Consider the following 12,185-nt stretch of genomic DNA (forward strand, 5'->3'; position numbering starts at 1 on the left):
TAAAAAATGAAACATTAAATTGATTTGGCATTGAGCCAAATTTTGTTGCCAGTTGTGTATACACAATCAGTGTAAGCCATTCAAGTGTTACATGGACTGGACCAGAAGAAAAGCACACCCAAGCTTTATAAGAGTAAAAAAGAAAATTACTATCATGTACTTGTATATGATTTGAAAAATTTCATTTAAAGTTTTTCGGATTCATCAAGCTATGAAATTGAATTAAATAGAGGCAACCTTGCACATTTACTTACGTGTTCATTTATTTGGATCGATGGACTGAGAACTGAGCAAGTTTAGGCGGACATCCAGACATTGGTCGACTTGCCTCTCTCTTTCGCCGGCTGAGGCACGCTCTTTCTGTAACCTGACAAGCAAAGAAAAAAAAATGAAAAAAATGGAAGGAGGAAATGAAACTGAGATGAGCTTCAATGAGCTTGAGGTAGAATTTTGAGGATTTTACTTCCAACAACCTCAAAGCTGCTTAAAAGAGAAATGATGGGCCACTAGAATAGGTGGGAATTAAAGCACTGCATTATATGTTTCCTTTTCAAAACTGTACGCGGAGAGATTTTCAGCGGAAAGTTCAGAAATCAACTACTATGCAAGATAGTGACACTAACATTTAACACTGATTGAATAGAATGCAAATTATACAAATGATGTCATTTGTATTTCAGCTACTGGGCTAATGCTAAATCTAATTAATAATATCTTCTTCAAAAGTGCTTTTCCAAACTTCCTGTTGTGTGATTCATTTCCTACATGAAATTTTGAGAAGACATATAATTAACGGAAAGTTTTAGTTTGTTTGTGCCTTGTCTAGTGGCCCATTGAGGAGATTTCTAGAAAAAGGGCGCTTAACTAAAAATTGGTTTTGAGCAAAGAGTATTCAAAGTTTTCATTTTTGTTTTCTGACCGCTGTGGACGAGGAACATGACACATCTCGGAATAAAATTTGGCCATTGAAACTCACTTATGGTTGGGCGTTGTGGGAGGAATTTTTTAAATTTTTGGTTAAGCACCCTTCTTCCAGAAATGGACAAGCAATCATTGGTTTTTTCGATTTTTTGTGATATTGAGTGCAGTAAAAAATACATTGGTAGGCATAGAAACAAAGTCCAATATCCAAAGCTCCTAATTATTATTGAGTGGAAACCCACTTGGAGGAATGGCGGTGAAAATGCAACCAGAACTCTGGAATTTTTCACTCTATACGTTTTTGGAGTCTAAAACATTCAGTAAGACACATGTTAAGGCACTGAACTGAATCTACTTTCAAAATTTTCTGATTGTTACTCAGCAATCTGTCAAAGAGGAGTCGTAAGCGAAAAATGCCAGATGACCTCTTGAACCTGTGGGCCTTGCTTTCAAAACACTTGTAAAACATCAACATTTGTTGACAACTCAATGTGAGATCCAAAAACTAACTTACGAAAAGAGTGTGTATGAGCTCTTTCCCTAAAAAGCTCAATTTAAGGTTGATGCCTCTTTCCCCCTGTGTAAATTTATGGGCGAAGGGAAAAGTAAACTTTTAGGAGGCTCCTAATGCACAGATTACTCTCTCATGAAATATTATCAAGGAGCAACCGAATCATGCTGCTTTCCTGTAGTGTGAAAAGCAAATTAGTGGTGATTGAAAGAAGTGATAAAGAATGCATCCCTTGAGGAGTGCAAGTTAACCAGGAATGATGGGTAAAAAGACACTGATTGTGTTTTAATTGAAAACTGGTGGGACAAAAAAGTGGCAGACTGAAAATCCCGGTAGAGAAGAATGGAAAAGCATATTCATAAATGATACAAAAAAAAAAAAAAATAAAAAAAATAAATTAATTACACGACAAAGGAGAATAAATCCGATATAACGCAATAAAAAAAGAAGAGAAAGCAGTCAAACGGGCATATTTCAGATGTGAAAAACCATGAGAATAAATAAGCAAAAAAGCAGCTTTTTGTGGGTGATGCCTTTTGTTCAATGACGCCATCTCATTTTTTGATGCAACATGAATGAAAAAGCAACAATTGGAAGTAATTATCAAGAAATTATAAGAGGGCAAACTAAAATAATTTCTTTACCGGTTTAAAAAAGATAAAAATAAATTATCAATGGAGGCGGTACATGAAAAACGTGTAAAAAAGCAATCTAAGTATTCAACAAAACAAATGATGATAAAATTCCACTAAACTGAGAATTGGAGTTGTGATGAGAATACTTTATTCAGGACTTATTGTTAAAGACAAAATTCACACCCTCAAATTTCAACCAATTCAGAAAAAAGATATTCAATCAATGTTAAATTAGGAAGCAAGTGCACTGCCACTCAGATTGCAGAGAAAATCTTCATAACTTTCTCCCCCTAAATATCTCTCCCACTCCAACGAAAATTTTGTAAACCACAGAGAGTTTAAACTATATCAAATCATAAAGAAGAAATTCCTAAATCTGAAAAAAGAAACTACAGAGAAATACCCTCAGAAACATTTCCCAGTAATAAAAATGATTCACTGAACTGAATTTTTTTTTCGTCTTCTGCTTTTCATTTTTGGTATGAAAAGTGGGGTTTTTTTTTTTTTATCTTGTTAACTGTCGCAATTTTTTCCCAGAAAATTAACAATGGAATAACTGTGAATACCACCGTCATGTATACATTTACACATTATCCACAAGCTAAAAAATTATTCAACGATATGTTTACATGTTAAATAATTATATCAAAATAAAAATAAACATTCAGATTTAATTAAATACACGGATACATGGATTAGGGTACATGGTTTGCACGCCGTTATCAATATATTTTAAGAGCTCACATGGTAAAATATTTTCAGCGTTTGTTCTCGGGAACTACACGATTGATTATCTTTGAAAGCTCTTAGCCCTCAATCTGTAGAAATACCTACACACTCCTGCAGTCTTTCATTTTCAAAATTTTATGATTGACATTACAAAATATTTTTAACGCAAAACAACGCATTCGCAACTCATCTACTTGATTCTCTGTCCGTTTTTAATCTTGGAAATTGCTTAACTGTTTCATGTGTGATTAATTTTGAATGAAAATATTGAACAAATCTAAAACTCCCAATATTAATACAAACTACAATTTCCTCAATTAGATAGGTATCTCCTGATGCAAGCATAATAATTTAAAAATGTGTCTGCAATATATTGGAATCAGTATAATATTTAGGATATTTAGTCAGCTCATTGACAGAAATGAAGAGGTAAGGGCTAAGTGCACGGAGAACTTCAAGAGAGAAGCTAATCATTCATTTACTCACTCGAATGACCCTGACCAATACAACGAGAATCAGGAGAAAATACTGACTTACCACTGTTTCAGCACCGGTTTCCCAAACGCTAAAACGAAGCAAGTAAGAAAGAAAAAAAAACGTCATTGAGAAAAATAAATTTACGGGGCAGCCAATCCTAACTTCTGATGATCAAAAACTGTTGCCACCGATTAAAAGAACGAAGAGTTTAAAGGTTTCCTTAAAATTACGGGCTAAAATCAAAGACCTGACACTCATCAGATGATCCCATGACTGTCGATAGCTTTCAAACGAAAGTTTCATATATGTATTTCATAGTTCACACTCTTATATTCACACATTTTTCTGCAAATTGGAGTTTTAGATTAGAATTTCTCGACGTATATCTGAGCATCATGGGTTTTCAATTCCATGTAAGTGCACCTGCGCTTCCTCGAACATTAACATGGTAGTGTATTGTGTTGAAAACCATATACCATTAGAGAAAAAATAGCCTTTTTGGACCATGCAAGAGGAATGGGAAATTTCGTTTTCTAATTAGTCATTCAGTATCAGTTTTTGAATATCAAAGGAAGATATAAAGTGCAGCACTCTTTTGACTGATTATGTACATAAAAAGAGTGCATCAAAAGAAAATCGGTAGGTATCTAAGTATCTGATGAATCACTAGACAAAGTTAGAAACCAAGCTTGATGTCAAAATGTGTTCTAATTTTTAGTATTTTCTCTTTAAAATTTCATAAAGAGCGCAATAATTTACAAAAAGTCCAAAACCTACTTGTATGAGAAAAATTAAAGTTTTCATATTTGTTAGTTCAAACTCCCTACTATGGTCAAAACTTTTAAATCTACTCAAGTTACATTAAGTACTGAATTAAACTTGATGGGCCTTACAGAGAGATAATTTTTTCCTTGTGCTGGCCTTTTCTTGATAACTTTAGAGTAACTAAGAATTAAAAGAGAAAACAAATTTTCCCAAGACCAAACTTTTCATATTTCTGAGGGTTCAAGTCGATTTTCAATAGTTTGGTTTCCTCAAGAGCAGAGAGTCTGAATTTGCTACTCATGGAGTCAAATATAAAAAATATATAACAATGATTACTTTTTGAACAGGATTTCATTGAAATTATGATGAAAAACCACAAATATTTATATGTATAATGAAGTGTTTCGATCTCACCCTGTCTAGTGGTCCATCGCCCTAACGTTTATTAATTAAAGAGACATTTTTTTAATATCAATAGAAAATTTACATACAATAACATTTACATATTGCTCTGAGAACTTTAATACGGGATGTGTGTCAAAACTAGCTCAAACATCTGAGCAACATTTGAGAGCAAACTGTGAGGCGCTTATGGAGCGCAAATTCACTGTTGCGATACGAGTGGAGCTTAGTGCACAGTCTTAACTTTCATGGCATAGATTTACTATCAAAAACACACAAAATCTGTAAATGAATTTTGGCATAATTTGTGCATCTTAGGGTGTACTAACTTTGGAATTCTCTTCTTTTTTTCTAAGATTAAATGCTTGTCTTTTCCTTGATGGAGGCAATTGTAGTTAAAAGCCAGAGAATCCCTCTGAATATTCCAAGGTTAATGTTACGCTCACCACTTATCTCCTACTTTACAAAATTGAAATACTGACTAATCACAGATATTATGGTCCCGCTGCAATAAAATTAAAAGCAAACTCTAGGCAAAAATTCTTAGACTCGTAATTTTAGAGAGCATTAGTGGTTAGATTGATACAGGCAAGCAACTACTACAAAGACTACCTGGCACGCTAACTGTAAAATTGGGTCGATTACAAACCTGTAACTTTATGATTCCAGTTACAAAAGTATCAGATCAAGTTGAAAGAAATTGATAATATTATGGCTATTATCACAACAGCCAAGAATTTAAGTATCAGTGGCAAAACTACCAAACCTTATTATACAATGGTTTGTGACTTTGCAGATTTCCTGTTGCAATTCATTTCTGTGAAGGATGACTAATCATTGTTATTAGACAAAATTTTGAGTAACTTTTCTTTGCTCCCTTGATAGTACTCTCTAAAATTTTCATATAAAAATGTCTAGTAATATTATTTTCGACAAAATTAAGAAATAGTAGATTTTATGAAATAATACAATCAGGATACAAGTTTTTCTAGTTTCATCCTTCAGTACAATAATTTTTTCTTTCATTAAAAGATTGGTGGTTACATAATACTGATTTGATGAACTAGATTTAATTGAGAATTGTCATAGTTTGATGTTGTCTTGGGAGGTAAATCTCTTAAAAAGAGCAATTTTTGACAATAAGCGCAAATTAGTTCAATTTCACTGAAAAATGTTTCCTAGCACCTCAAGAAAGCGACCGCAAGCAGTTTGGTTCCTTCACGTCCTAATAGAGTCAAGTTACTTTTTAAAATAAAAATAGGGGGGCTCTGACTGCTTCACGGTCCAACCCCATGAAGTGTTATGCGCCTAGAGCGTAATGCCTTACACGTAACTCTTATGAATTTACATTATAGAGTATGATTTTGAACCTAAAATAAGGCGATTTAATTTAAAATCAAAACTACATATCTTTGAAACCGCTAACTTCAAATTAACTCTCATTTGCTTCGAAATTTTTGGGAATTACTTTTAAAGTAAGATATAAAACATTTCTCTGAGCAGTTTTATCAATACATTCAATATGACTTTATCAACACTGAGATCCTTATAAGTATGTGTACATGATCGACGCAGTTTCTGAGTAATTTTTGTTCGAAAGTTAGAAAATATTTTGGCCAAAGAGATTAGAACAAGTGAGGAGAACATGGTTCCGTGTTTTGTGACTCCTTACTTTAAAGGCCAAAAGTTACTTATAAGTTACTTTAAAATTCTGCCATTTAAATCAAAGTTTAAGGGGGGTCGTTTTATTATATACATGTCCACTTTTCCCTGAATGAAGAGTGTAGCTCATAATTGTCCTAACAATTATCGTATGCAAAAAGATAGGATCGGTATGCGACAATGTTATTAATGTATGAAGAGACGAAACAACAGCTGAACTGATTAGTGAAAGAGAATTGCCGATTGAATCAATGAGTATAATAACAAACTCTGTGTCCTAAGCATTCTTTTAAAACCCAATCTTTTTTGGCGTAAGTGACTGATCATCAGTCATCAGTGACTGATGGTCTTTAATTAAAAGGCATTATTTTTATTATTCTTACTTTTTTGGTTCAAAATTCCTAGTCCAACCTACTAGACACGAAGAAACTTACAAGACAGTATAAAGACTTACTTATTTTTAGACTGCCGCATAAATTGCTGAATTTGCCTGGCTGCTTGGTGTTGTCTCCTTTGAGAATGGGTTCGTCTGAGGAAAAAAATGGTAAAAGTTAATCATTATTCAATATCTTGATAAATAATTATGATTTTGATGCACAGGAGAGAGTTTATTTCTTAAGATTATGGTATGATTGTGCAATTATTAAACAATTCTATTGCAAAACCAATGAGTTATAAATTTATAAAAAAAAAGAGAATTATTAGAAAGGGCTATTTCTCATGGTCTTGAAAGTCAAAGAGAATTTAAGGATATTCCTACTACATTCACTAATGGACATATTTATGCTAAATGGAACTATGTGCGAATGGAAAGATGCGGTGTGCTCATTAGTTGAGGGCCATAAGGATGAATGGGAATTTAAAAGTGCCGTGACATCAGCGGTGACGATCGGACTCGATGCCGAACGACGGCAGCGACGACGCCTAGGTTGTCAGTCTTCAACTCATGAGCCCTGTCTACAAGGCTCTTGTTGCATGCCCACGGCTCACGAGTTAGAGCTCAGTTCCTTTTGATTCAACGTCAACTCCTGCTTTTCCATTTTCTTAAAAGCAACTATATCCACTTTTACATTGTATCTTATGAAGCTTGCACAAGCACACCGCATCTTTCTACTTGCACATAGTTCCATTTAGCATAAATAGGCCAAATAAAAGATCACGCTATTTACACAGTAGTACTTTGGCATTGATGAAAAGAAAGAAACATAAATATTTGTGATCTAATCTGGCCTGCTTAAGTACTCTAATGATAGAGCATTTAAACATGTGTTGAGGTGCATCAGCGTTTGTAAGGTAAATGCATGTCTCCATAATGTTCCTGATTTTTTTGAGTCCCACAAGATTGATGATCAAGAAGCTCTTTGCTCTTTCCTCCATAAAAGATGAGTACCTGGCATATGAAATAAATTAAAAATCTAAACTCTCATAATTTCTTAAAAAATTTCAATGGTAAATGCTATTGGATTAAATTGCGAGGAGAGACTAGTCCTGAGAGCCATTCTGGTATTGCTGTCATATTGGAGGAGGTCAGCAAGAGGGAAACTTTTTTGCCTTGCAACAATGTAAAATTTCAGTGGACAACTTATTATTCATTGATGGGCCCACATCTTATAATGCAAATTTCTGGGAATTTACGTCAAATCACAAAAATAATTAACCAAAAAATGTATAGGATGATGCTTTGAACACATCCTTAAGTGAATGAATAAATTATCAAGTAAACCGTTTTACTATAGGTAATAATGTGATTGAGCCCCAATGGCTTCGACCTTTTAACTTCTAAATCACAGAAACGCATATAAAATTTGTCTCCAAAGATGACTTTCCATGGAATGAGAAAAAGTTCCATTTTAAAAGCTTATGCTATTTAGAGGGTCTTCAGCTCTTACAGACAAGTCAATAGGCTGCAAGTATTATTATTTATTATGCACATTCATGTCACTTTGAATTCTTTAAAGAATATTTTGAAAGGAAAAAATCATTCACAATGTTTTTACGTTATGCTTAGGGCAGACAGACTACAAGAACTGGAAATGTTTCGAAAACTTACTTTAAACTACTGGAAGGGGATGATGAATTGCTGTTGTGATAATTTTTCTTGAATCTTTTGTTCTCGCAGTAGGAACGATAGCCATGTTGAATTACCATTGCCGCATGAGTTGCTTGCTTAAAGTAAGCGTACTGGTCAATCAGATAAGAAAACAAATTATTTTGATACCACAGGGAAATTAGAATTAGAAGAACCAAATATGTCTACTTGTAAACGACCTAACAAAGAGGAAAAAATTGGAAAGGATAAGCAAAAATATTATTTTTCTTTCTTTGGAAAATGAGGAAAAATGAAAACCGCATCTGATCCTGAAATTTTTACAAAATTCAGAGTTTAATTTTTTTCCAACAGACAAAGTCAATCATGAGAAATAATATTTTTACATGTGTTCATGTTTTAATTACAAAAGAACACAAATGAAACTATACACTTCCCTTTCTACTACTCTTAACAATGAATACTTAACTCAAGCCTGTTCATACTTTTACTCTCTCCATATGATTCGTTATTGTTAGCATCATTCAGAGAATAGTATACAATACCTACATGCCGAACGTTGAATAAAAAAGAATAAAGCTTCCTTGATTTACATGATTTCAAATAACTGATTCGATGCTTACATTTTCTTGATTCAGTAATTTCTTGTAAGGTTCTTTTCCTTAAGTACTTTTCTCTCTGCATCTACCTTAGTCCAGTGGCGTTGAGTGCTTTGCGATACATCGATTGATCTGCCATTTAAACCTATGGAAAAGAATCGATTAACAGGGTGTTTGCAACCAACACCTTATTAATCGATTCTTTACCATAGCTTTTAATGGCGATAGATCGATAATCGATTATTAACGCCTTGCCACTGCCTTAGTCAGTACATAATTCAATGGAGAATTTGCAAGGGTCTGAAATTTGATGAATTTCCTGTTTAAGTGGAATCCTCTGAGTGAACTGAACACGAAGATACCCTTGATTCATAAATTGAGCAACTATTAGAGGAGATATAACAAAATAACCGATTCTGCTAAAATACATGTGTTTAAATGGGAAATGCCGCCAGATGACGTCACAAGGCGGCACATTTTCTCACTTTTAAATCAATTTTTCTCCAATTTCCCATGTCAGAAAAAAATTATGAAAAATATTGCGAACTCAGCTCATTAGGCACTTTCAGATGAAGCAATAAAAAAATTGCGTGCAAATTCTCCATTCTTACAAATATTCAAGGGCATACATTTTGAAAAATGCTAGATTTTACCACTGGAAAACACTTCCTACTGAAGTTTAACGATTCCTTTTTTGTATCATGAAGATACAGAACTAGGCATAGAAATATACATTAAAGTATCAATTGCAGATTGAATTACTGAAAATACATTTTCGATTTGACACGTCATCAAAATTGGCTCATGCCACACTCACTTGTTTGTACCGTCGGTAATAATTTTGAATGAGGACAGCTGCCGTCCTCTCCTTGTCTTGCTCCTCCAATTTTTTTCTACCTTTGTAAGATCTGTATGCTTTCTGAATTATTTTTGCTGCCTCGTACAGTTCCCTTTGCTCTCGATCTGTTGGACATTGAATACAAAACTGTTAACTTTGAAGTATAAAGTATATTTAAATTAAGAATATGGGAGAATTGGGGTTTGGAAGATGGTGGTGGTGGGTGATATGCTGTCACTGTAAGAGCAGCTTCATATCAATGGTATCATCAATTAGTAGGAATGAGATTTCACCTCAATTTATTGCGATTTTTTAATGACAATACTGCTAAAAATCAGCACTGATGAATTAGCAATTTCATTGCAATATATGACAATTTTTAACTCTACTAATGCAATACATGGCTGTCTACGAAATCGTGATGATGTGCTCATCGAATCACAACATTCCTTGATAGTTTCTGAGAGGATAGAGGGATTGTAAGCATCAATTTTTGACAATTTTCTACAAAAAATTTTCCTTGGATTCCATGGAACAAGGATGACATTAAATGCTGATAAGAAGATATGTTAAACGACATACCTGACAAAGTTAAATTGGAGAAATCTTTTTCAAAGAATAGGCTGTTGTTTGACGAAGCTTGGAAAAATTCACAGAAATCTGCTGTAGTAGGTGGGGGTGATGGCGAGTCAGGGAGTGGGAATGGAGCAGGGGATTGTAAACAGCTCGAGGACGCGGGACTTAGACTGGAGCCTGGAGTAGCCACGTCATAGTGCCTGCACAGAAATGAACATGTTATTACTGCATAGATTCATTTAGAATAAATTTTACAAGTCTGCCTAACCTTGTCTGTGACATGATAATGGTGCCATAGGATGGCAGCCATGTATGGCCTCCGCAAATATAGATAATTCCCGCCGTAACATATTGCGACACAACATTTTTCCATATGTGAAGTTCAATTTTTCAAGTCCAAACCAAAGTCTCACAAGAAACCAAATCAAAAGCGTTGCATTAGAAATTAAATTATGTTTAAGGACTTTTTAAGGTATTACAAACCCTCCTACTCATCCATCCTTGATATTTGTTGGGGTGGTTATAAACCGAGGACCATATGGTCAGTGTATTTCAAAAAGGCAACAAGTCATATCCATTAGTCACTGCTCAATCTTATTGGATGATTCGGTTATTTACGAGAGATGGGTGTTGCCGATTTCTTTAGAAGTTTTATAGAATTTTTCCGGTAATGTTAAGAAAGTTTCCTCAAATTTTTAATCAAATCCGTCCCACAATCATTTTGTGGAAAAAATTAATAAATCTATAAAAATTCACAACAGCATAATACCCGCTGAATATTTATGTTTATATTTATTATTTATTCGCGATAAATATCAGCACTTGGTTTCAGCTATTCTCTGTTGCCTACTTTTCTAGCACTACAGGATGGGGAAGAAACACGTTACAGCTTAAGGGCTTTTTTTATCCGAACTGCAGAGGATAGCTATGCAACGCATCACTTTTTTATCCCGCTCCACTGGCGCGTTCCATGTGTTCCAGTGGAACACTTGGACCGCTCTCCCGAGGTGAGTTGAGGTTGGTTGAGGCCGTGGTTAGGCCGGTTGAACCAGCCCGAACCGCTACCATGCGTTCCATGGATAAAAAAAAGCCCTTTATTGAGAAGCCTACCAAATCCGTTGTAGTGCATGATTTGATTCAAGTAGACTTTAGATTTCCATGAATTCAAATTTTTCGTAACGAAGGCTACATAAAAGTGCTGATGTCTTGATGGTTAATTTCAGGAATTTTTGTTGCGCAAATTTAGCTCTAAGTAAAATTTCAAAGGGGAAACATGCATCAGAATGCTTAACTTTGTACCTTCTCTGATGATCCATTGAGCTCTTTAATGTACCTTTTAATTTGTTGTAGATTCTGGCGGATGAAATGAGTACTAACCTATAGTTGTTGTCACAGGGCTCGAAACTAAAATCAGGAGAGGCGGAGTCAAAACAGCATGAAGATGCAGATGATGATGGGGGTGGCAGGGGAGATTCCAAAGAAACCAGTGAATCCATCTCTTCACTGTCACTTTCAATCTTAAAAAACAAATTTAGAAAATATGCTCATTGGAAGGAGTTTTAGAGAACATGATAGGATGGATAGATGGATTTTACATAGATTACACAAAGCATGTTAAAAAGAGGACTTGACACTTGTTTCATGATTAAATTGCTCTGCCTACACAGCAGGAAATTAGATTCATTCATTGCTTTGGTATTAATCAAACTGGAACAGAGGAAAAAAATTGGAAAAATAAAAAAAAAGAAATTCACAGCTCACCTCTCAATCACTTTTGATTCAAACTATTAAAATATTTATGTTAGAGCCATGTTTGCCGAAGCTTATGTCTGGTTGAATTTATCTGGGTTAAATAAAAGTGCCACGAACATTGATATAATTTACGAACACATACATACTTGAATAATAATTAATGTCCTACTAATCTAGTACTGAAATTTATCATTTCGATGAAAAAAGTTTGCAAAAGTTTAAAAAAAAAAATAATAACTACTTACTTAAGATCAAAAAGAATCTACTCTTA

General features: G+C 34.2%; 1 protein-coding gene across 7 annotated transcripts in view; it reads right to left on the reverse strand.

Annotated features, from left to right (window-relative positions):
- Positions 1 to 12,185, reverse strand: part of Camta (Calmodulin-binding transcription activator) — a 322,129-nt gene that overhangs the window by 8,844 nt on the left and 301,100 nt on the right. For 5 of the 7 annotated variants that reach the window (XM_019045124.2, XM_019045120.2, XM_019045122.2 and 2 more), the window contains 7 exons: positions 11,540 to 11,679; positions 10,169 to 10,362; positions 9,566 to 9,711; positions 8,153 to 8,283; positions 6,557 to 6,631; positions 3,334 to 3,361; positions 255 to 367 (listed from right to left, as the gene is read on the reverse strand). In XM_019045124.2, coding sequence (XP_018900669.2) covers positions 263 to 367; positions 3,334 to 3,361; positions 6,557 to 6,631; positions 8,153 to 8,283; positions 9,566 to 9,711; positions 10,169 to 10,362; positions 11,540 to 11,679 — 819 coding nt within the window. In that variant the 3' untranslated portion in view covers positions 255 to 262. The remainder of the gene's footprint in view (positions 1 to 254; positions 368 to 3,333; positions 3,362 to 6,556; positions 6,632 to 8,152; positions 8,284 to 9,565; positions 9,712 to 10,168; positions 10,363 to 11,539; positions 11,680 to 12,185) is intronic. The other 2 variants (XM_019045126.2, XM_019045123.2) reach the window with 1 other exon arrangement.

Source organism: Bemisia tabaci, chromosome 2, assembly GCF_918797505.1.
Source record: "Bemisia tabaci chromosome 2, PGI_BMITA_v3".
In the NCBI taxonomy this organism is placed as follows: Eukaryota; Metazoa; Arthropoda; class Insecta; order Hemiptera; family Aleyrodidae; genus Bemisia; species Bemisia tabaci.